This window comes from Drosophila tropicalis, unplaced genomic scaffold (assembly GCF_018151085.1).
Source record: "Drosophila tropicalis isolate 14030-0801.00 unplaced genomic scaffold, ASM1815108v1 contig_393, whole genome shotgun sequence".
Classification (NCBI taxonomy): Eukaryota; Metazoa; Arthropoda; class Insecta; order Diptera; family Drosophilidae; genus Drosophila; species Drosophila tropicalis.
Window position 1 is genome coordinate 4,820,492 of NW_027172855.1, and position 25,442 is coordinate 4,845,933.

The following is a 25,442-nucleotide window of genomic DNA, read 5'->3' on the forward strand; positions in this document are numbered from 1 at the left end:
AACAAAGATAAGTATTCCACCGAGGAGGAATACTAAATGTTAAAAAACTGTCATAGTTATTTCTTATTAAATAAAACTCAAAACTTCCATATTTTAGATAAGAAAACATCATTATTGGATGGATTACTTTTAAGCTTTCAACAAGTGCTTATTGTACAATAGACCGGAAGCGGAATCACATAGAACTATGAACCCTAAAAATATGTTAAAAATATTTATATGTTGTTCATTCATTTCGAGTCTTATCAAATTTTTGTTTTAACTTCCGGCCTGAATCAATGAATGAACGAAATTTCTCATTAAAAAACTTAAGATTATAAAATATAATTATTAGCTGATTATAGTGTAATGGTTTGATTTGTTTATTTTAATAAAATTGTAAAAAATACTTAGGTGTCTACTTAATCTCACAGAGGTACAGAATTTTCGTTTAACATTTATAGAATGTGTGTGTGTGTGTGTGGGTTTGATGTGGTGTGTGGATGTGATTGTTGTCAATGGCCAACAAGACAATAAACAGTGATCTAAGATTGTTGACAAAAATGGAATATGAGACAACGAAATTCGAACATAGTTATAAAATAATACATCAAAATGAGATTTGGATATGATGTGGTTGTTGTTGTTGATGATTTAGATTGTTCTCTTTCTTGGCATGTAATACTAAAACGACAATTAATAAATTTAAAAACACAAACGTTTCAATGAGTTCTTGCGACTCAGCTTGGAATTGTAGTTCTGTGGCCGCTGTTTGGGCGGTGTGAATCTCTCACTGGGCATCATGACTTTGGATGGCGTACCGAGCTCGGTGACAAGGCATTTCTCGCCCGGATGAGGCTGAGAATAGCAATGGACGCAGAAACGGAATCTGCATAGGAAATTCGTGCATTCGCCAAATTTATATGTCGACGATGAGGGCTGCGCATCCTCCTTTGCCTCCTCTAGATCCAGCGAGAGAAAGCGTGCAAGTGGAGGAGCAGTCGATGAAGAAGCAAATCTGTCTCTAAAATTGGGTAATGTTTGTGAAAGCAGGCTTCGATCTCCGCTGCCGCCTGCACCACCACCTCCAGGTGAAGGCACCTCTCTGAGATATACTTTGCTGCCTTTGCCGCAACGGGGACACTTGATTCTTTGCTTCTGCTCCACTAAGTGAGAATTGTCGTCCCCTTTATCCTGTGGCCGATTGACACTTTGATTCTCATAGGCTAGCGCATGGTCATGGGTATTACTGATAGTTGATGTATGTAATGGCACAATTGTATTACTTCTGGACAAGATGCGTCCCTTTTTCGCTACATAAGGATTTTCTTTGGTTAGGTTCATTTTGAAGCGATGATTATGCAAACGCTCCACAGCAGCGGGAATCTTATAGAGCGCCTGTTCCCAGCGCTTGGATACACGAGTCATTACGTCCAGCGTTTGGGAATTGACATTTCTCAAAATGCACTGCATGGCGGGTAAGGTGTTGCTCAGCATGCCAATAATATCCAATTGTTCCATGCCATTGTAGTAGCGTGTTCGCCCTATACGATCCGGCTCCAAGGGAGGAGGAAAGAGTTGCTTTTTCGATTTCTTGGGACTTGTGTGCGATGCTTGAAAGTGCAGCTTTCGTCTCTTGCTTGCCTGGTGCACCTGCTGGCAGCTCGGTGACTTGCAGGTCTCGTCTTCTCGTGATTCGCCTGTTGAAATCTCACTTTCTAAGGCGCCTTTGAGATTCTTATGTTCAATGACCATGGGACAACTTTTAATTTTGTTCCACAAGTGTGACGAACTGCCGACCATTGGCCCACTTCCTGGCGTCTGATATTGTGTGGAAGATAAGCCCAAGCCCCTATTGGACACATTTTGACAATTCTCCAACTCTTCCTGGTCCATTAAAAATGGCGCCTCCACGGTTGAATTGTGCGTACCTCGAAAGGACAAGTAGCCAGATTCGTCCTCCATTTCCATGTCACTATCCGGCGGCCCGAGGCTCATTTTTTTCAACATCTGCATCTTTCGATTGTAGGCACTCATTTTGAATGAATACTGCTAAAATTTTCTTGGTTTTTTACGCATTTGTTACTTTGTTTTCTCGTTTTGCTTGGTCAAAATTAAATTTATGTTTCTTTTTTGTTGGAATGATGCTAGAGATGAGCGATATTATGTTTAGAGTTGTCGCAATCTAATTTGCATCAGTGGCGCCAGTATTTTTGTGCGGATAAAAGCCAGTGGCAGTCTGATAAAATTTTGTCTAAAGATGGGAAGCCATCGATAGTGCTTGCGCTCGATAAAAGCGATGAAAAATATCGATGGACTTGCAGCTCTATTACCAAGCACGTGGCGCGCAACAAGCAAGACCAAAAAGAAAGAAAATTAAATTAATAAATTCCCGTTTAATTAAAGTTTTTAAAAGCTCGGCCAACGATGAGTACATCTTTGGCACAGCAGCTGCAGAAGTTGGCCGCGCCGCAGACAGCGGGAACACTAGCGGATGCCCACAGCAGAGCGTCGATATTGTTTGACCCCAAAGAGGCGGCCACCAAAGACCGGCGAGCCATCTATGAAATTGGTTTAACTGGTCTACAGGATCTAACAGAGTTTAATCCCGCCTTCAAGGAGTTTCAGTTAACACTCTACGATGAGGCCACCTTGACCTTGGAGCGTTCCGTAGAGCTACCGGAGGTTAACAAAATGCTGGATGCAGCCATTGCCAAATTCCTGCGCTTGCTTTCACCCTATATACTACTTCGCCCTGCACATATGGCTTTTGAATGGCTGCTAAGAAGATTTCAAGTGCATGAATATAATCGCGACGATGTGATGGCTCTTATCCTGCCCTATCATGAAACAAAAATCTTTATTCAAGTGCTACAGACCATGCGACTCCGACAGTCGGATAACAATTGGTCATGGCTGCGCCCCTTGCAGCGTCCCGGTGTGACTCTGGCCAAAAGTGCAATAATCAATCGGGCAGCGACCAATCCAGCCTTTTTGGGTTTCATTTGCAAGAGCACGCGCAAAGCGGTCAAAGAATTGGGTCCACGGGCTCACCAGCTGCAAACCCAAATCAATTTCTACTCCACAGTCGTGGTAGGAGCCCTACAGGCGGCGAAATCTGTTGAGGATTGGCATATAACTACAATACTGGAGCCACTGCTAAAAGGATTAGCTTCCGAGACTGTGGATTTCATGGCCGCGGCATATGTGATTGTTGCCCAGTTGGTGTCCCGCACCAAATTAAAGAGCAAAGTGTGCAATGCTCTCTTAGAGAGGATAGCAAATTGTCCCTTCGAGCGTCTGCATACCACATCGCTGCTTCTTCTTATTTGGATTAATGACAAGCAAAAAAGTGCCAAGCCAGAATTTAAATCGGAAACTATTCTTAATTTGGTGCGTCAAAAGTGGCTCATTATATGCCTCGCCTCGCTGGCCAAGGATAATATAGCAATTCAACCAATTTGTATACCTTTAATACGAGGTTCCGTTGCCGCCATCAGAGAAAAGGACGAGGACTCTTCGCTTACATTTAAACAATTTCTGGATAGCCTCATTGGTGATGTACCATTCTCTAAGGCCGGTGCTCAACAGTTGATCAAGTTTGTTATACCATTTTAATCGAACTAAATTGCAATCCTATTAAATTTCTCTTTCCCCTTAGCTGCTTCCTCGACACATACGTAGAGACGGAGATAGCCAATGCCACACCATCTATAGAAACCGCATCCAACTCCAATGAAGATGACGAAGATACAATTGTCATTGATTCTGATGATGAAGAAATGCCTCAAGAGAAGACCAACTTTCAAGCTTGGTATTCCGCATTTATGGAAAAATTGGAACGACGATTTCCCGAGGCCTTCGACTTGAGCGTTAAGGAAGCATTGAGGGCTACATCAAAGACAAGCAATCGCGAAAAGGCTTTGAAGTTGGCTCTTGGTAATAATTACTGTTATTCTAAATTACCTGAAAGTTAAATACAATAATTGATTTTCGTTCCTTTTAGGTTTCCGTTTAAATACAACCGATGAAAAGGCCAAATTGGCCTATGAGAAACTGTATCACTATAGTGCCGATTGGCGTCTGAAAGGAGTGAAACAATTGTTACGCAACTTAAAAATTCCCTCTAAGCGGGAAAGAAGTTTAAGTCTCTTGGAGGAGTGTCTTTCAGATCGATTGCAAGATGACAGTGGAGATATTGTAGCCGCCTTGCTAACACTTGATACCAATGAATTGATTGGCATGTTGAAATCCCCAGCCACATTTGCTCAGATTCTCTGCCGTCTCCTGCAACGTGCCCAAGTGGAGACACAAGATTGGATTGCTGTTATACCGAAAGCCGTTCAACATTTGACCACAGCTGATGTGAGCGATCACTATGATAAAAATCTAGTGCTATTGGCCTTGATGCCCTTACTATTTCCTAGCGATGAATTTAAAAAGCAACATCATCAGGCTCTGGTTGTATTGCTTGAAAGTGAATTTGTGTTGAATCGTGTTCCATTTTTGAAACCACTGAAGGTGGAACGAGAATTCAATGACTTCAATTTGGTAGCACATCGTCAGAACTTTTTGGATGTGATTGCGAGCAGCTCAGGAGAAGCAGTGAACCTGGACAAGGGACTTCTTGAGAGTGTTGAACAGCATGGAGGAGTTAATTATCTAAAAGAAGCATCTCAATTCACACATTTACTGCTCTTGCTGACAGCCTATGCCAAGAGGCAACTGAAGCCAGAAGAGAGTTTGCAAATGCTTGAGAAGATTAACCAATACAGTAAACGGTTCAGTTTCAAATGGGCCGCAAAACATAAAACACCGCATGTCAAACTTCAACTATTTTTGGATTTCTTATTAACCTTGGCGAGTAATACAAATTGGTCATCCAAAAAATTGGCTACCCAATCATGGACAGAACAAACCGCTGATTTGAAACTTTGCCTCCTCTTGATTGAGATCTTGGCTGGACATGTGTATTCAGAGAACTTGCATTCTGATCATAACGACCTCAGAGAGTGGTCAAATGCCTTGATGCAGTGCCTTAATTGTATATTCCAAAAGCCGCAACAGAAATTGAATTTCCTAAGCAACTTCTTTATCTATGAAAGATTGCCGCAAGTGTGGCCCAAAGACGCGGATTATGCAATAATTCGATTGCAAGGATTTTGTTTGCTTCAGGCAGTGGTCAGGGGCAGAGATCCCACACTGAATTGCACCTTAACCCATGTGCTTCGCGTGGCCAATGCATGTGCTTCGCCTTTGCGGACTCTACGTCTTTTAGCCTTGGATTCGTTAAAGTTAATGAAACATATTATAAAGGAAAAACATGTTATACACTTGGTGGAACAATTGCTGCAACGAACAAGCGAATTGGGAATAGATCAAGATCAATATGCTTTGATATTGTATACCATTTTGGTTTCGAGACTCACAAGCACAGAGACACTAGCCCAGGATAAATTGAATAAAGCCAAATTGCGTCGCTGCGTTATAGAACTCGCAACGGATGAAAAGCAGGTACCAGTTTTTACAATTGCCTTGCTCTCTGCCCTCAAACATGTGAATAACGAGGAATTGTTGACATCACTTTTGCCTTTGGGAGTTTCGGCTCTGGAAAAGATTAGTTCCGGTGATTCTGTTAATCAATCGCAATTGAAACAACTTCCCTGGCCTTATAGTCAAATCTATAGATCAGTTGTGGAACGTTTTGAGGGTAGCATTGCCCTAAAAGTTTTATCGAACCAACCTCTGGCCTGGGATCTGTTTACGAAGAGTTTTGAACATCAGGATTCGTATATTCAATTGGAGCAGAAACTCCAGCCCATACCATGTTTGCTGCTCAATACTCTCACACCCGAGACCTTCGAGAAGTTGCAGTCGAAGCATAAGGTGGATCTAATAAAGCTTTTGGTAGATGCAGCCACTAAATCCGATAATGATAGCATCTTTCTGGCTGGTCACAGGCTTTTGAAACGTTGCAATTTGGAATGCCAGCCATTGGTGGCCATGCTATTGGAGATGGCAACTAAGGGACAACGGCAAACGGAAACAAAGACTACAAAGCGGCGCGTAACTGGCACCAGCCAATTGGATTTGACAAGTACCGCTTGGAAACAGGGCATGACTCTGCTCGAGCTATTGGAGCATAAAAAACAGCTGAAAGGAGCAGAGTTACTTATTCCTCCACTTTTTGAACTGCTTCAGGCTTGCCTCAGTTTGGAGGAACACAGCGCTGCCGAGTATCCTAAACAATTGATCCTGTCCAGCTTATTGCATAGCTGCCAAACTGCCGAAGCAGCAGGAATTCAATTGGCCAAAGCTTTACCTGAATCTTGTTTCCGCATCGAACAGGTCGTACAATGTCTGAGAAACACGCAAAATCCTCAAACCCAACAGCAAGCTTTGCTCTTCCTTACCCACTGTGCTGGGCTATATCCACAGCAAGTGCTACACAAAATTGTGGAAATCTTCACCTTTGTGGGCTCATCTGTGGCCAGACATGATGATGCCTTTAGCTTGCATATTATTCACAATGTGGTCGAGTCAATAGTGCCCATACTGCTAACCAAAGCTGGCCAACGAGAACAATTGGTGATTCCGGTGCTAAAGGTCTTCTCTGATATATGCACAGATGTGCCAGTCCATCGAAGATTACCTCTCTATGCCACATTGTTTAGGGTTCTTGAACCCAAGGAGCATCTTTGGCAATTTTTGTGCATTGTTTTTGAGTCACAAGTCTTAATGGAGGAGAAAATTTCAACAGACAAATCTCGTTTGGAGTTTGCTCGCGAGTTGACAATGATGTTTGAAAACTCTTCAGTGATATTGGAGACTTTTATCAAATTGCTTGACTATCTAAGCAAGTTACCTGTCCATATTGGCAAAACCCAGTCCGGCGCCAGCAAAGGAGTTGTATCCTATCTCTCCACAGAGCACCAACTCTTTGATGTACGCACAAGAACCTTCAAACAACTCCGTCACTACAAATATCTCATAATGGATCATCTGTCAACGTTGAGCAGCAGCCAGGAGTTCCAAACGAAAATGAGCACCGTATCAAAACCCAGTGAACTTTTGCCTCACTATCAGGATCTTATTTTAAAGACTTTGGCTTACGTTACGGTGGTTAATGATGCCATGCTTGGAGCAGCTGGGACACCGTCTCTGGAGAAATATTGGCGTGTCTTGGCCAATCATGTGCACGATGTTTTGGACAATGCAATTGGACTCCTTTCTCCGCAATATTTCATCAGCGTTATTACAGAACTCCTGCAACATGATCTAATCTATGTGAGGATCAAAGTTTTGGAATTGCTTGTTCAAAAATTGAACTCGACCAGCAATTACTTTGAGGCATGTGAAGTTTCACATTTTGGTGTACTCTTTAGTCCGCTGGATGCCATAGTCAATGGCATTCTAGAGTCAGAGGGATCGAGCACTGCGCAACAGGCACAACTGCAGCAAACAGCCCTTCAAGCTCTGCAGCTGCTAGCCCATCGTTATGGACGCACCTACCTAGAGGAATGCCGCACACTATTGGCCACTTTGACTAGAATCACTAAGAGACGTTCGAATGTGCCCAAGGCCGTTGTGGGCAATGTTGTACTCACCCTGGTAGAGATTTGTGCTGCTCTCAAGGCACATGCTTTGGCCCAACTGCCGAAATTCGCCCCACAATTGGTGGAATTGCTTAAAGACCAAGTACAGCAAATGAATACTTTAAAGCAAGGTCCAGACTATCTGTGCTCCACCTTGGTAACGGGTGAGTAAAAAATTTCCCTTTCTTGTATTATTTGTCACTAAATCCAATATTCTTTTGCAGCTTTCCATAAGCTATTCAATGCTTTGCCTCTCTTTTTGGGTCCTTATTTGGTGGACATTATTTCGGGCCTCGTTCGTCTCTCTGTACAGTTGGAAAACTCGGACTTGGAACGGGACAAGCGAGCTCAGGCATTGAAGTTACGAATGAAAGATGTATGGACTGCTTTGGTTAATGGTGTGGAGGTGCGCATTTTGGTGCCCAGCTGTGCCAAGAGCTACGGATGTCTTATGGAGGCTCAAGCCTATGATGAACTGGGTCATCTCATGCAACATTTACTGCTACAGTGCATCAAAATTAACACAAACGCTCAACTGGAACCAGTGCGAGATATATTGAGTGAACTGTTCCTACATGCGTTGGAATTCCGGCTACAAGTTCGTGGTCGTTCCTTAGCCCGCCCACAATTGTCAGCCATTGAGGCTAATATTGGTGAAACCTTCGTCACTTGGATACTTAAATTGTCTGAGACCAGTTTCCGTCCCATGTACTCTAAGCTGCACAAGTGGGCGCTGGAAAAGAATCAGCAGGAGACACGATTGACATATTTCCTACTAACGCAACGCATTGCCGAGGCCCTAAAATCGCTCTTTGTTCTCTTTGCTAGCGAATCTGTTGAGGAATCATCCAAGCTGGTACACGAACACAATTCTTTAAGGACACAATTTGTCGCCAACCAAGTCGAAGATAATGTTGAGCTATTGAAAGCTGTCCTCACCACCCTCCATCATGTATTCCTGCACTGCAATGACGACTTTGTTAATGACTATCGTTTCAATGCGCTGATGCAACCTCTGGTCGATCAACTCGAGAATGAATTGGTTCTGGAAAGCGAACCCCTTCAGCAATCTCTTATTGATTGCATAGCTCAATTGGCTGTGGCCACCAACGATGTAATGTGGAAGCAACTGAATGCCCAAGTGCTACTCAAAACACGCACTCAAACGCCCGAGGTGCGGATTTTGTCGTTCAACACGTGTGTGGCCATAGCCCGCAAGTTGGGTGATAGTTTTGCTCCTTTGTTGCCCGAGACGGTGCCATTTATAGCAGAACTTCTTGAGGATGAACACGAGCGAGTGGAGAAAAGTACACGTTCGGCTGTTCAGGAATTGGAAACTATTCTGGGTGAACCTGTTCAGAAATATCTTTAAAATTGAATTCAATTTTTAATTTGCTTTGTAAATAGAAATTGATTCTGTTTACAACTTGTAGTTTTACCTAAGTAATTTTCAATTTAAAGCTATATTAATGCAAGTTATATTCAAATTAGTTTTATATTTATAAATATGTATAAAAGCAAATATATTTCTACAAGTTTTAAATTATAATTTGGAAGCCCTTCCAGTCGCCCCATAGATAGAGCTGTCAGGTGAAAGGCAAACATCTAGACCAAAGCGTCCCAAATAAAAGAAAATGTTGCCAATTCTGTTACCCCTTCACATGAAATGCCATTTTTGGGTTTAAATCAAAACTTCAAACGTTGTCAAATTACTTAAGTTATATTTTGGAACGTAATGCGCATTAAAACTAAATATTAACAAATTTTCTTTATGCAACATACAACAGGCTGATCAACAGGTTAGGAGTAAGTTGGGGAAGTTGTAAGCACTATTTCCCCTGTTCGATTACTATTTATTGTAGGAATAGGATATGGTTGGAATATGCGCATTATTATGCGTATTATCCTGCGTCTCCTTATCCTCGGGTATTTCGGGATCTTCACGTTCTTCTTCCTCGTCAATGATGCTGATATCACGAATGGACGGGCGATGACTGCGACGCCAGCCAGTCAGATCCTGAGGCTGTTTCGTCTTGGTGAGTAACTTAGTGCCCGTCACGGATATCAGAATGGCTCCCAAGGGAGCCGTGAGAACAATACTAAAGACGCAAATTGTCTGGACAATGGCGGCATAATTGCGTTCTTCTTCCGTGGAATTCTCATCAAGATGCTTCAGGGCAACCGGTCCGAGAGCAGCCTGAACAGTGGCCTTGGCCATCCATGAGAGACCCACAAAGAATTTCTCTTTGGTATTCAGGCGATCACCGAAGGCGATGCCGGCTGTAGTCAGAATACGAAGAATGGAGCCCGTGAAGATGCAAGCGGCTCCAATAGAGACCGTATGCGAGTCCAGCTCGCGTATTTTGATGGTGGCTCCCGTGATGCCAAACAGAATGGGTTCAAAGATCATCCAGAAAATTTCAAAGGCGGTGGACACTGGATTATCCTCCACATCCCAGCCGTCTTTGCACCAGAAAAGATTCGACACAAAAGCCGAAAAGACGACAGCCAAAGGGCCGGCTCCCTCGAATCCAAGCTCCTCGCTGCCGTAGATGGCCATCAAGCCACCAGTAAAAAGTAGCAGGGTCCTCAGCGGCACCACAAAGGCATCGCCCTTTTCGGGAAAGATGCGAGCTAACATGCCCCAAATGACACCAAAGCCCAATCCACCAATTATGCAAACTGGCGCCTGAGCAATCTGATAGCCGAGTCCCTTATCCGAGAACATCACAGTGCTAATAATACCAAAAATGGCCACAGATAGAGCATCATCCACACCGGCAACGGCCACCACCAAAGTAGGTATACCCTTGGCCACACCATAGCCCTTGGTCCTCAAACGGAACAGGCAAGGAACCACCACAGCCGGCGATACAGCAGCTATTATGGAACCCAGCAAAAGGGCCCAAATCCATGGCAAGTCCAGCAGGAAATGCGACATCACAGCCATTACCATGGCCTCCACTATCCATGGCACAATGCCCAATTTTAGAATTGTCTTGTAGACTTTCTTAAATGCTTTGGGCTCCATTTCGAGACCAGCTCTTGTTAGGATAATGGTTAAAGCAAATTTACGCAAATGTCCTGTGACCTTGGAGAAATCACCATCGAGATCCACCCAGCCAACGTTCTGCAAATGAAAGAAATGTTGAAAATTACGAAATCCCAATAGGAGCAGAGAACTAAACTGAATTCTTGGTCTAAAAAACCGAAGAGAAAGTTTGGATTGGTATCAGTGTCTCACCTGAAATAATATGCCCACCAGGAGCATACCGATTAATCTTGGCAATGTGGTCAATGATATCAAATAGCCACCAAAATTGGCTGCCACAGTCAGCACAACGAGACCAAACAGCTGTCCACCAGGGGCAGCTGAGTCTCCGATGATCACAAAGGCCGTAATCCATATTAGGACACCTACAAACAGAGTTTGCCAATTATCAAAGGATATCAAACTTTCAATTGTTTTGAACTTACCAATAAGAATCAGGGAAATCAAACGTGATACAGTCCTGAAGGTAGGACACAAGGGATACGGGAATACTTTTTGCCAGAATGGTGGTTCCCATGATGCTGATGGCTCTTCGCCGCGACACTTCAGACAGAATGTGTACATCCATGACTCTTCCACATAGTTGGCTCCATTGCTGCCTTGGTGTGAACTCTGACCCATCTGATGACCATTGTATTTTGCATTCAGAATATCCAATGCATTACCTCTATAGTCTAGGAGAGAATATAGAATCGGAAAAAAGATTGATAAGCAAATTGTTTTGACAACAACAAAAATTATATCATCAACTCTAATTAGGTGATAAAATATGGGCAAATATATGCATGTATGTATCGATCCGATCGATTTTTTAGTATACGCCCAAGACCTGCGCAATAAGATCAGAAAGTCAGTGGACTTCTCCGGTGCCTTTGACTGTGCTAATTGATAATGTTAACCGTGTGGGCCAGCTCGATGATTGCAAATTGAATTGAAATAGACAAAGTTGATGTATTTGCCTTTCTGCTAAAAACATATATTGATTTAATTTTGACGTGGGCGGGCTTGAAAACTTGCCCAACAAACATTGATAATACATCAAATTTTGGTAAATTAATTCACCCCGAACTAAATCTAACTAACGGTTATGCCAATTATCAACTAAATAACAGTTAGTCAATGCTAAATACCTTGTTGTTTGGTTATTAGGTAAATTGAATGGAATTTACCTTGAAAAATGCTTTGAATTATTATGGAATTTTCTCATGTTCTACGTCATTTAGATCTCTGTTTACATTAGGTATAAATATTTTATTGTAAATTTCCACAACAAAAAATAATTTGGACTAATTTAAATAGAACTTAAATATTTTGCCCAATCAAGTGCTTAGAATTAAAATAAATTTTAACAGTAAACATTTTTTTAGGGGAAACCTTAAGCCTGACTTTTTTGGGTTTTCTCTTTACGGGACACATTTTGAGGATAGCTTTTAATTAAAACATCCTTAAGAATTTGGTTTTGGAAAGTGCAAAAGGATGGCCAAGTCTTAGTCCTTTGCAGGGATGTGAGATTTAAAAACAAAAACAACATTTTTTAAAGCTATGTATGTGAAGAATTATGAAAACAATTTTTTAATCGATACGCTAAAAGTTGGTTTTTAGGCACATTCGTTTTAAATATTATGATTAGAAAATTAGACACAAAACTGCAGAATCGAAATGAGAGTTTAAAAATTCGGAGTATTTTTCAATTCTCGAAAAATTTAATAAGCTAAAAAAATTAATAATAAAGTTTTTTTTTGAAGAAGTATTTCTCTTGCACATCAAAAATATTTAATTTGCTCAATTCGAAATACAATTCTGGCTAAGTTATTGTTTTTGAATTTTAACTCTTTTTATATTGACTTCCATGTAACTTAATAATGAAATTAATTTGTTGGTTTTTATAAATATAAATAGATTTTATCTTCAGGTTCCTTGGAACACAAAAAATTGCTGGTCAAACACTTTTCGTTTCGCGTGTTTTTCCCAAAAAACTTTTTTAGATCCGGAAAAAACTAAGATAAAGTTTTCAATTCTTCATAAGCATTCTTTTTAAGGCCAATCGAAACTAATAATTTTATATCATTTTTGGATCTTTTGATCTTATTGTAGATGTTTTATGACTCTAATTTTCACTATAGAATAAATACTTTAGTATAGAATAAATATAAAGACATGGAATCGAATTTCTAAACAAATTATATATATGTATATTTTATAAAAATCTGAAAAAAAATTTGATAATTTCTAATGCCCTCAAAAATAAAGCAATATATTCTGTATCTCTGTAAATTTTCAATATTTTGCTGTAAAAGTTTTTTTTTTTTTCATTAAATCTACACATATTCACACAAAAATTTAAAAACCAGGAAAAGTCTACTAAGAAGGGTGGCATTCCCCTGAAAATAACTTGATTTCAAAATGTCTAGAGTCTAGACACTCGTTGGAACGCAATTTTCAATTAAAATGTTGTCTCCAAGTTGTTAATTTTAACACATACATATGTTTAAATGTATATTTCTTTTTTGATATACTCGGACGTGCTTTTTGTTGATTAATGTAGAACTATTAAATTTTTGCACAAAAATTAAAAAATTCTTGAAACATGTTGGACAGAATTCTATTAGCACTCAAAATTGCTTATCAGTCTGAAACTTATAGAAAATCAAAGTTTGTTTAAGCGTTCTATCAAGTGTCGATATAGTCTATGGCCCTTTAGGCACTCAATTTTAATCCTCTTAATCCTTTTGCACATTGTTCTCTCTTTCATTGCATTAGGGACACTCTGATTGGAAAAAAATGGAAACTATTTCAAATATTTTTCATTTCTTAAGTTTTTACACCAAAGACTAATTTTCACTAACTAATTTAAAGGCATTATTTCCTAATCAGCTTTTCACTTAATGTCTGTTTTTCACTTTCAACCAAAGGGTCTTAAGACTCATATCACTCACCATAGCTATGTGTTGAGGCTCGATCGCTTTCATTATCATGAATGGGAGTGTCCTTGAGTATGCTTTTTCGCCGCGCCGGACCGATTTCTGTGTGCGAATGTTGGGAGCTCTTTGGAAAGAAAGTAGAAACACAAATTATGAGTACAGTCAAATATGTACATACATCGGGCATTATCAAAACACGTGCGTCATGCGATAATCAATACATATGTGTGTATATATAGTTTTTCTGTGTTTTATAGAGTTTTGTCATTAAATCGTATTATATGTGGGCATATAGGCGAATGCGACTAAATCCAAATTTATGGGGGACCCCAACGAGCAAGTTAATTATAATCGCAATAGCAGCCAGTTACCGAAGCATGCCATGCACATGGATGGGGGCAATTGACTGAAAGTGGGTACGCCACAAGTCTAGTCCACTTAAAATCCTTCTTCTCCCGCCAACCATCTCACCTGTGATATTTTTCGACGCGGATTTTGCTCATAGGCAATATTGTCATAGCCGCCACCGATGACACCGCCGCCAGCGATCATGGGTGGATCCGAGATAATGCTGACACGTCGTTTGGGTTGATTCTCAATGACTATGGTGCTCTTGTGATTGCCATTGCCATTGGGCAAGGGTACATCGCTAGTTACGGGCGGATGAACGGGATTGCTGTTGCTCTCATCGCTGGTTGCTGGCTCACCGTGGGCCGTCATCGTTTTATGGCTCTACGAAAAGCAAAAACGGAATAAAAAAGATTGTTTATTATCACAAATAACCGAAACGGATTTTATAAGGGGGCAAAAAGGGGTTTATGATGGTCTGTCTGTGTGTGTGTATGTGTGTGTGTGCCTTACAATAAACATTGGGTCGAAACAATGCGCCGCGAATCGTAGTCAATGTCTCGATACGACGAAACGATTTTTACAACTATCTCGTTCGGCGTTTAGCAATGAAATAAATTCATTAGGCTACACCTGTCGCCGGTACAGCTGGTGTACCAATCCGTAAAATTTCAGCTGCCGTTGGTGGGGAACTTGTGAAAACGTTAAAGATTAACACAAATATTTGTTTATCCCCAGCAACAACAAAATATCAGACAAACTTCTATAAAAATTAACAATAATTAGCTTCAATTATATCACCAAATCGCCCCGTCGTCGACATATGTAAAAACTTTGTCAATGATTATCCCATCGGTTTCTCGCTTTGATGACCAAGATGAAAAAAACTAAAACATATCAGCAAGATCTTAACGAATTCGTCATACTCTACAGTCAACAACACAGAAAACACTGATATAAGCAAACTCTCAAACAAGTTGTAGCTCATTCATACTAACAATAAGAAGCAGCGACTAGGGGCAGATTTAAGATTTATATAGAGTTGTATTTATAATTCTTTTTCACTGCTATTGCAAACTACTTATATATTTGGTATGAATTCTACTTAAACTTAAATTTGGATTATCCCTAAAACCAGAAATCACCCACAAACATCCCAATTTCTAAATCAATATTTTACTTTATTGAAAAGAAGAGTTATTAGTTATTAAGTATTCAAGTCTTAAATCAATTGCCTAGATTAATTCTGTTCTAATTTGATCAAGGATTAGTTGTGGAACAGTTAATGTCTTTTATAAACTTGTCTTGCTTAAGATAAGATTAAGAATTAAATTTTAAAGGTTCACTTAGCTTATATCTGCCTTTCTTTATAAATCTAACTAACTAGATAACTAATCGAATGAACCCTTTTATGCGATTAATAGAGAATTAGAGTATTAAAGGAAATATGTGTGTGTGTGTGTGTATGTTTGTACTTTTTTCTTTGTCCCCTCTCACCTATCATTATGACGCGTTTTATCTAAATAAATTCACGTGAGTTGGTGTCTCGAAATAATGAGGCTGAATTGATTATTGTTATTGTTTTCTTTTCCCTCCCCGTATATTTGTTTTTTTCTTCTTTTTGGCTATACATACATATATGTATATTATATCAAATTCAGAACAAAATGTGACATTTAGTCATGTGGTTCGTTAGTTGCAATCAAACAAATATCCATCCAGGGGAATGTTGATTTTGCTTTTGTGTGTGTGTGTTTTTTTTCCAGCTACCAGTAAAAAGTTTTATATTTGTTTATTTATAAAAAAAACATCTAAGGGTTAGCTTAGCGGTAAGAACTACTTATATAAAAAATCTTGCACTCTTTTTATTTATATAAATAATTATCAATTGTATTTTATATGCCACTATTATAGTTCGCAAATGTATTTAGGTGTTATTTTTGTTATATTATTATATTATATTTAGGCAAATATTTACTCAAGTACAATGTATGAAAATACATTCCGGAAAACACTTTAGAAAGCGCTTTATAAAGTTGTTTTCGGATCTTAAGTTTGCACTAGATCTCTTTCTAGACTACTACGTTTTTCAAAGGCGGTTAAACCGGCTCGAGATCAATCTTCTTAGGATGATTTCTCCAAAAGGCAACAATAACAGCAGACTTTGCCAAGATGTTTGGCATATCTTCAACGCTAAAACTAGTTACGAATTACAACTAAATGAAGCTAAAAAAGATTGGCAATACGAGAGTCCAGACCTTTAAGCACACCTTTAAGAGCCATGACAATTTATGTAAGCTCATCGCCCTTAACACGACATCCATAGATAGGGAAAATCCTTTCTATATATGTACATACGTATGTCTGATATATGCCTAAATGTCTAACCTTCTCAAGTTATATGTATGTTATTTATGGCAACAAACATGAGTAAACCCTAAATTCAATTAAATAAACGATGAAAGAACTACAAGAAATGAAATATTAATATTAGTTAAATTTAAGTATATTAGGAAGGAAAAAGATTGAGTTAGACATTCTGCCGAGGATCTTTTTCGCCAAGTTTTCTCCTCTTTTGTTATAAAAATCATCAAATTTATAAAAATATTATGCCCAACATTATGTGTTGTAGGAGAAAAGGTCCTTGGACTATAGCTGAGTGAAATTGTATTTGCACCTATTACAATAAACAGACACAAAAAATTGAATTGAAATCGAATTGTCAGACATTCTTGACACCTGGATATCATTGGTTTTACGATCAATGCGTTTTGAAAGTGTTTTTATTTCAATAAAAAACATCAACTTCGGATTTGAACAAATTCGCTGCCATAATGCTAAAATCAATCATATAAATATCCTTATTTCGAATAAAGTAATACTTTATTTTTTAAAAGGTTCCAAATTTTCAAAGATCATTTGAATTAGGATGGGTATGGCTAGGTCCCATCTTTTGGTTTGCTCAATTTTAGAACCTGACTTTGTTACCAATATTGGCAAGTGCTATGCAAATAACAACAAGTGAGAGCTTGTCGGACTTGTTTAATACCAAATCCCCCAATTATATATTTGTTTAATTCCACCAAATAATGTGTATAAAGAAGATCCATTTATTTGCTGTTGAATTGAAATTCAATGCTAAATGAATTTGCATTGGCTGTTAAACAATTATTTGATATCCAATCAATCACTTGGACATTAAACAATGTGCAACAACTTGTTGTTGACTTTATTCACGCTCTGATTGAGACACTAAATATAGACATAGTCCTCGGTCCGAGTAAGAGAGTGTTGAACTAAGTATACACACACATCTGTGTACTATACGTATCGGTATCAAAAGAAGAGGCAATAATGTCTATTTGCAATCACAACTGCATAATTGACCAGACACGCTCAATGTTTTCAATTTTCGCCTTTAATTAGCGCTCCATTTCAACGCCTTTTTTCCTTTTTTTTTTTTATTTTTGAGTTATTGATATGAGTAATTTGCAAAAAGAAGAGAGAAAAAAAAAAAAAAGAATTGCCATAGACAATATTTAGGTACGAACAGACTGTCAGATGTCTGCAGATCAGGTGGTAGAGACTGACTCGTCTGTCTTGCCAGACCTAGCCAAGATCCACGCGTGTCTGGTCTGAACTTGGTCTTGGTGACAGAAAATAAATTCAACTTCCCTTGCCATCACGTGTGAATGGCAAACAAACATTAATTAGCATTCACGTATCATTTACCCACACACATAAATTATATATACATGCTATACTATATATAGTTAGTATATATGCATATGTACTTGTGTTTGCATTTGTATCCCGAGTTGAGAGTTGGAGTTTTTGGGGTATATGCAGTTAATGGAACATAGTAACTCTATTAAGTAGGAATGTAAATACGCAACAGGCATTTCAATTCAATAAATTTTGCAATTTAAATCTACAAATTTTTTTTTGTTGCATGTAAATTCATTTAATTTGCTACTGAGCACTTTAATTAATAAATCCATTATATAGGTACTTAATTTGAATTAATATCCTTTATTCATATGTTGATATGGTTTTTTTTTTTAATGCTTTATTGAAAACCACATAATTGACATGATTTTTATTTGTTATCTAGAATGAAGCAGATGGATAAGTAAAAAAAAAGGATTTACAATAAACCAAATTACATATATTAAAATTATATAAAAAAAAAAACATTTAAAATCAATTTAGTAAAGTAATAAATAAACAGAAAAGGAAAATAAATGTAAAGAAATAAATTTTTCAATCAATTTTTTACTTATATATTTTGACTTTGAATTAAGAATATAAAAGTAAGTAATTATTTTAAAAGTATGAGTAAAAATTTTTGATTTTCTTAAAGAATTCCTTATTTTTCTTCTTAATTTTTTATTTTGAATTTAAAAGATGATATTTTTTTAAAATTTTTTTATAAGTAACTTTTAATTAAAACCCATATTTTATATTTAAATATACATTGAACTGCAGAAAAAAGAGAGAAAGAAAGAGATTTAATTGCTTATTCAGAAATCAATACGAAATTGTATGGTTAAAAGTAAGTACTTATCTACTTATGTACATACATACATATTTAAGTAGACAAAGTGAATGAATTAATGCGAGTCAACAAAATGAATAATTTTGCAAGACTTGAATTTAAATATACGTAATGGATATTTAATTGTTGTATTGTGCTACGTTTCAGTTTTTGGCGGGGTTTTTTGATTTACATAATGTGTTTGACTAATTTTCATTTAACTTAACTTTCGCTGTTGTACCCTTTATCAAAAGAAAGGGTATTGCTATTTGAGACAAAGAAGTCGAAAGTGAAAATAAGGTTTATTAAATAATAAATACATAAAAGGAGTATAACAAATTTAGGGAGTCTTGCTCACTCTTCTAATTACACAACTTCACTCTTCAATTTTTGTGTTCATTTAATGTAGGTCGAAAACATTTTTACGTGTAACTCATCTATTTTTAGTTCAATTTTTTTAAAATTCTCTGGTTTAATGTATAATTATAAGAAATATTTGTGTACCAAATTTTATAACGATACATGAAAGAGAGAGTGAGAAAGAGTGGGCCTTGATGGCTCTAGCCCTTATCATCTATAAGATCTAGATGTTCATACGGACCAGATCGACTCGCCTAATAAAGAAATTATGTACTTTACTTTCTTAAGTATAGCCCAGTTAATCAGCTAGTTTTTAAGAGTATAAAAGATTGCCCTCTGGTTTATGCTTTTTTTTTGTTTCATTCGTTACATTCACTTGACAGCTGTGACCTTGCTGGAGGTTGCCCATCACCAAAAAGCATTTTGCATTGGCACCGAAACAAAATGAAAAAAAAAGAGAAACAAAAACAGAAACGGATTCTACGTGACATGATTTTTGATCGGAATTGGCATAGGCGTAAGCAAATTTAATAGTTAACTTGGGTCAGTTAGGCACTGACCCACTCACCCAGTCACCCACTCGCCCACTCGCTCGCTTACTCAGTTATCACGACCCTTGCAAAACCATTTTCGACTCAAAAGGTTTTTCTCTTACTCTGTGCAGTACTTTATAAGCCTCGTTTCACAACTCAATGAGCGGCTAAGCATTAATTTTTGACACGGATTTTGAAAAAAAGAAAAACAAAAATTACTCTGGCTAATTGTAAATGCGGCGGCGGGAAGGCGAGGGGGGGCCAAACAGCTTTTGGTGACGTGATTCATTGACCTGGAGCCGTCGTCTAGAGCATTATTGTTATTTATTTGTTTTGTTTTTGTAATTAGTTTTCCAGACATTAAAATTCAAGTAGATTGTTGTTATATTAATCTAATCTGCCTTTAAGAACCCAATACAATTCATTGTCTAACATATTTGATATAATACCCAAGTATGTATGTACAATATATATATATACATATATATAAATAAATTCTTAGAGTTACAATACTTGGGTTAATATCAATTTAAAGCACATGCCTCTATGTGCTAGTCCATTGACTAAAGAATTTGAATGGTTTTTGTCAGGTGAGTATATTCGTTCTTATCGCGTGCGTTTGTCACATGTTTCAATTAATAAAACAACAAAGTCCATTTAAAAAAAAAGGGAAAATTCCAAATTAAGCGAATCATGTTCAGGACTTGTTTTTCTTCTTTTTTTGTTGTTATCTAATAACATATCTTAAGTAATAAAATTTATAAAAATAGGCACATTTTAACGTAAAAACTAATAGTCAATCAAACTATCTCTTGTTACCTTCTGCTGATGAAGGTGACTAATCCAAGGGATAGAAAATTAAGTGAAATTATTATTAGTAAACAATTTACCCTACTAAAATTTCATAAGTAGTCCCCTTCATCTACCATCTAATAGTATCTCTGTTTAAACTGAGATCTCGACCTTCTAGTCTATTTTGGTAAGTATGACTATACGACTTCGGGTAATGCATTTGAGTCAGCTATAACATTGCTCATACCTCGATTTATTATGCATTACACTTGAACCGATTTCGCTTTGAAGCCTTTTGCAAGCAATTGTAATATTAATAAACCTTTTCCCCTTTTCTTCTTTCCCATCATGTGTCGTAATCCATAAACGATTATCAAACATTTGTTTTAGTTTTTATTCATATGTCTTTTGGTTAGTGAATTAACTCTTAACCATTTCAATTTTTGGCTTTCGTTACTAAAACTATGCCAACTTTTTTCTTGCAAATTGGAAATGGAAACAAAAGAAATTTACAGTTGAAATGAGTTATTACAAAATTACTTAGAATTAACAATTTGAAAACGGAAAATAAAGCAAGACAAAATCCTAGAAATTGAGGAGGAAATCGGATGGGTGTCCAGGACTTAACGAAAACCTATAAGTTATACATATAATGGAAAGAGATTAAAAACAAAAACGGTTTAAACAATAAGAAAAGATCACCGATAGTCCAAGGTAAAAGTCATAGGCCAATTAATCTACTAAAACTTTATAAGTAAATATATGCCACAGTCTTCGTAGTCTAATTAAATTCAACATATTTTCATTTATGGCACAGCGAAATTCCAAAAACACGACTAATTTTGGTTTACATTCTCTTCTCATCGTGACTATCTATAAATGTAAGATAGCTGGTAACTATCCTTAATAAAGGGGGAAAACCTCTTTGTTTTATTTTCCTTTTTTGAATTGATAACTGCATTAACACCTGGACATAAAGACCATGTGCACCACGTGCCACAACGCTAATGTAATCACCTGCTATGCCTTGAAACTTTCTTTATTTATCTACTACCTTTGGGTCGAGCTACTGTGTTTGTATTAGAGATTAAACAAACAGGACAGGGGGGAGAGGAGAATTTCTAAGATTTTACTATATAAGAAGATGCTGCATTTGCATTAAGCAAACCAGTTGGTAAGAACGATCGTCATAATGACTTGTGGCTCTTTGTCTGAGATGAAGTAACTTTTTAAAGTGAAGTAATACCGTCTAATCGGACAATGTTAAAGAGCATTTGCAGTAAAGAAAAGATACTGTTAACTAGGGCAATGCTTTGCATCGATCTCGTAGATAATTGGAAACGTTAATCAATTTATTGATTTGTTTTTGTCCAACACCATGTGCTCTGCCTTTTATAACTTTAAAGTTTGACGTCAAAGCGAAAGTACTCCGCGAAAAAAAAAGGAAAAAGCGTAAACACAGTTCAATTGATCACAATCAGATGGAGCTCAATTGAAACCGTTTATAACTCGCATTCGCATTTAAATGACTTTAGCAAATGGAGCGAAATACAAATTTATAATAAAGGAAATTATCTATAACTGGCTGGTTGGTGTTAACAATTGGCCGATTGAGACGCCAATTTTTATGGGCCTCGAAAATCTTTCACAATTTTATCAGAAGCCGTATATTTGCAATAATTTATAACATACATAAAAGGCTTTAAATGATTGATCGCCCTAAATATAATATGTACATACATATAAATATATTTATTTATAATAATTTTATTGACTTGAAGCTTATCTCATGAAATTTAACATTAAAACTTGATAAGAAATCTTTGCCCTTAACGGCTATAGAAAAGATTTAACCATATACATATATATATTTACATTGGAAAGGTGTATAAAAATGAATCCATAAACTACTTGAACATAACCCATATAAAATTGTCGTTGTCGTTGACAATGAGCGATCGCCATGGACTGGCTATCGGAAATTGGGGCTCTCTCTTATCGGGGTCTAACAGAACAGTTAATTGACTTGTATTGCCCTACTACTGTTTGCCGTTATTAGCATTGTGATTGATTTCGAATGCTGAATAGCCGATCAAGATCTCGAAACAATATTGTGATTACTCCACTTACGAGTGTTTCATTAAACAAAAGAAACCTATCCCCCACTTGAATACCAATCAGCCATGATCGTAGAAACACTAAAAAAAAAAAAACATACGCCCCTTCGTCCGGTTGGCCATTCAAGTGGTTATCTCTAGCAAAAAACACAATCACCGAAAAAAAAAAAAAACATTATCAATTTCGGGTAATCCGAATTGCCTATTTTTTCCAGTTTCGCCAGTTTTGATTCATTTGAAACTCATTGAACATACACTAATGGTAGTAACTGTTAATTGTACAATTCTTCGAGACGACTCCAACTAGATAAGATTTTCACTTTTAATTATGTGTGTTTGTAAAAAATTATCGTTTGGGGGTTTTGCCTCTTGAGTCTTCAGAATGACATCTAACCATTATCTGAGTTGGTTAGTTCTCCATTGTTATTGGCGGAAGATTTTAAATTTACTTCATGACACAATATCTTTTTACATATCTATCTTTATGTTATTATGAAATATCAAATAAGCATCCAAATGTAAAGCAATGACTTGCATTTTTGTTTAATCTATTATTGCTTTCATTTTATTTGTTTCAGTTTATCGATAAGAAGTTAACTCAAATCTGAGATTTATAAGCGAAATAAAATTGACACCATTTTCTAGACTCTTAACAAAATTTATTAAAAATACGATTCTTAGTATATAAATATATTAAATTATTCCCACTGAAATATGTAGCAGCCCGATGTAAAGGGTCAATCATTTGGGCCACAAACAACAAGGTTAAAATCAATTCATTGCCCCCAGTTTGTAATGAGATATGATAAAAAACACTTCTGTTAAGTCTGATTGAGGTTCCCATATCATAAAATAGTAATTTAGAATAAAAAAAACAATAAAAGAAATTGCTGGAAATCCTCTAGGCATTTTAGCCAAGAATACGTATACGCACTGCATGCCAGCTAAACTAATAACATTCAGAAACACATTTGGACGAATGTTATAATGATAAAAATTGTAATTAAAGTCAATAAAAGTGAAAAGAATTTAATGTTTAAAGAACTTTTGGGCTATTGATGTTCACTGCTATGTAAATCAAAAACAAATGCAAAAATTTCAAATGTTAGTTTATTAAAATCAAATTTTGACTCTTGACTTTTTTATATTGCCTAATATAGCCCCAAATCTAAATTAGTCTTTTGATTTATCCTTTTTACAACTTTAAAATGTTGGCTTTGGTCGCAATCACGTGAGCCAAAAGTACTTTGGCCGCTTCATATAAGTTAATGGAAAAATTAACCTGTACGATTCGAATTCGTATAAAATAATTCCAGAAATACTTTGTTGTCTAAAAATAGTTTTCTTTCTTTAAGCCCAGTAATGTTAAAACTTATTAGGCGGCTCTTTTAAACTGTATATCGTTTTTAATCCACTACTGAAATATTTGAAACATTTCTCTTCACTTCTCTCTGATTTATTTTCGTCTTTTATTTAACAATTTTTGACCAATTTTCATTTTGAAAAAACTTTTTTTTCTTCAAGAAAAGAGAAACAAATTCTTGAATTCATTTGAAATTAATTTAAAACTTTAACGAATTTTAGTGAGAGAGGGAGAGAGAAAAAAATGTATCAACACAATTATTCAATAACAAAAACAATAATTAATTAATTCTTTTTCGTCAGTTCATAAAAATCTAACAATAAACATATTCATTTATTGTTGAAAGCATTTAATTATTATTATTTGTTTTTTAATAATTTATAAAAATATGTTAATAAAGTAATCAGCATTTTAATCAATAAATTGTCTCTTCCTCTCTGCCTCTTTAAGCCATTTTTCATATTAATTGTTGAACTTTTTTGATAAGTTCATGCCATAAATTAAAAATTATATTCAGTGGCACTTGGCAAATTATCTTCCTGATTTTATGCAACTTTACGAGTGAGTAGTATATACAATACATATAAAATATATAAAAAATATTTATATATTTTTTTTACAACACATCATTTGAATAACAAACAAAAACATGCATTAAGAAATCATTCACTTTCCGTTCATTTGCGGTACCTGCACTTGGTATGCAAATACACAACAATAACAACAATTTGTTATTGTTTATTAACATAAACCAAAATTTAAATTTGCATTTTTTTAAAATTTTTTGTTTGTTTTGCTCACAAAAAAAGATGCATTGATTTGATGTAAAGTTTAAGACTAAGGAAACCTACATACTTTGAGTTTAGCACACTCCAATCAAGAATTTAATCAATGTCACTAATGTATATCTTTCTATATATATATATATCAGTTTTTACGATGTTCTTAAAACGATTCAAATTGCTTGCAATTATTAAGCGGAAACTTTTACTTTCATATTTCACGTAACGAGCGCGAAGACTGGAATATAACTGAGACGATCCGCGATTCACTGCCCGCTTTAATAAGACTAAATCGGTGCAAATTCTTGCCAGCAATTTATATAGACACGGGGCGCACACTTATGCATCCGTGTGTGCGAGTGTGTGTAAGTGGGTTATGCCAGTGACTGCCTACATACATATTGAAAGGGGGAAAAGAATCGAAATTTGTTGACAATTTTTTTGTTGTGGCTTACTCTCTCGCCCACTCGCTTGGCCCACGAAGAAGACCCGAAGTTGTTTTGAGTAGGTAAGTTTCATTTAATCTGATTGTGAGCACATGGAGGCATCAAGCGATTGAACATCGATCGATTTCACTCTGTAATATAAATCAAATATTGGTAGCAACAAAAAATGAAGAAAAAATAACAAAAAATAAAGGTTTAAACAGAATTGAGTACTTAAGACTCAACTTGTCAATATTGAATCGCTGCGATTATTTCTTGAAAGAGGTTTTATATCAAATTCTATTTCTATATAAACAATATATAATTTTGATATATGTATGTATGTGGAAGGCGGTTTGCTTTAAATTCATAAGCAAATATTTCATATTAGACGCATTCAAGCCACTTGACTTTTAACTTAGCCATAAATTCGGTCTATCACGTAGAGGAATTTATTGACCCTAAATGCAATGTCACAACTTAACTTCATGTCAAACAATGCCTACATACAATACAATATAATAGAACATTGTAGTTTTTATTTCAAACTTGTATACCCTGTAAATATATGACACTAACGACTGTCAAATGCTAAAACCAAGTCCATAAGAGGTTTAAATTTAACTAAAACAAAACTG

General features: G+C 36.5%; 3 protein-coding genes across 5 annotated transcripts; 1 reads left to right on the forward strand and 2 right to left on the reverse strand.

Annotated features, from left to right (window-relative positions):
• Positions 1–338: 338 nt before the first annotated feature.
• Rca1 (Regulator of cyclin A1) lies at positions 339–2,152 on the reverse strand. Its single transcript, XM_068284902.1, has one exon. It carries the CDS (start codon positions 2,014–2,016, stop codon positions 685–687), a length of 1,332 nt encoding a protein of 443 aa, XP_068141003.1. The 5' UTR covers positions 2,017–2,152; the 3' UTR covers positions 339–684.
• A 137-nt stretch (positions 2,153–2,289) lies between these two features.
• Positions 2,290–9,096, forward strand: l(2)k09022 (HEAT repeat containing 1 homolog l(2)k09022). The gene is made up of 4 exons (XM_068284903.1): positions 2,290–3,578; positions 3,641–3,918; positions 3,986–7,738; positions 7,799–9,096. The coding sequence occupies exons 1-4, from the start codon at positions 2,407–2,409 to the stop codon at positions 8,944–8,946; spliced, it is 6,351 nt and encodes a 2,116-aa protein (XP_068141004.1). The 5' UTR covers positions 2,290–2,406; the 3' UTR covers positions 8,947–9,096.
• A 179-nt stretch (positions 9,097–9,275) lies between these two features.
• Nha1 (Na[+]/H[+] hydrogen antiporter 1) lies at positions 9,276–24,643 on the reverse strand. Of its 3 annotated transcripts, none has more exons than XM_068284906.1 (6): positions 24,449–24,643; positions 14,019–14,279; positions 13,563–13,671; positions 11,052–11,300; positions 10,819–10,991; positions 9,276–10,704 (listed from the first exon to the last, which is right to left on the reverse strand). In XM_068284906.1, exons 2-6 carry the CDS (start codon positions 14,265–14,267, stop codon positions 9,424–9,426), a joined length of 2,061 nt encoding a protein of 686 aa, XP_068141007.1. In that variant the 5' UTR covers positions 14,268–14,279; positions 24,449–24,643; the 3' UTR covers positions 9,276–9,423. The 3 variants fall into 3 exon arrangements, with proteins under 3 accessions (XP_068141007.1, XP_068141006.1, XP_068141005.1); XM_068284905.1 differs by having other exon boundaries at positions 24,453–24,642; XM_068284904.1 differs by lacking the exon at positions 24,449–24,643 and adding an exon at positions 14,409–14,530.
• Positions 24,644–25,442: the final 799 nt, after the last annotated feature.

What these genes read in the sequence shown, in the direction of transcription:
- Nha1 (XM_068284904.1), bottom strand. An exon ending in CGCGTCGAAAAATATCACAG is followed by an intron (nt 13,672 to 14,018) that starts GTGAGATGGTTG and finishes TTCTTTCCAAAG; the next exon opens with AGCTCCCAACATTCGCACAC. An exon ending in TGGTGGGCATATTATTTCAG is followed by an intron (nt 10,705 to 10,818) that starts GTGAGACACTGA and finishes TTTCATTTGCAG; the next exon opens with AACGTTGGCTGGGTGGATCT.
- Rca1 (XM_068284902.1), bottom strand. Translation starts at nt 2,016, where the DNA reads ATGAGTGCCTACAATCGAAAGATGCAGATGTTGAAAAAAATGAGCCTC.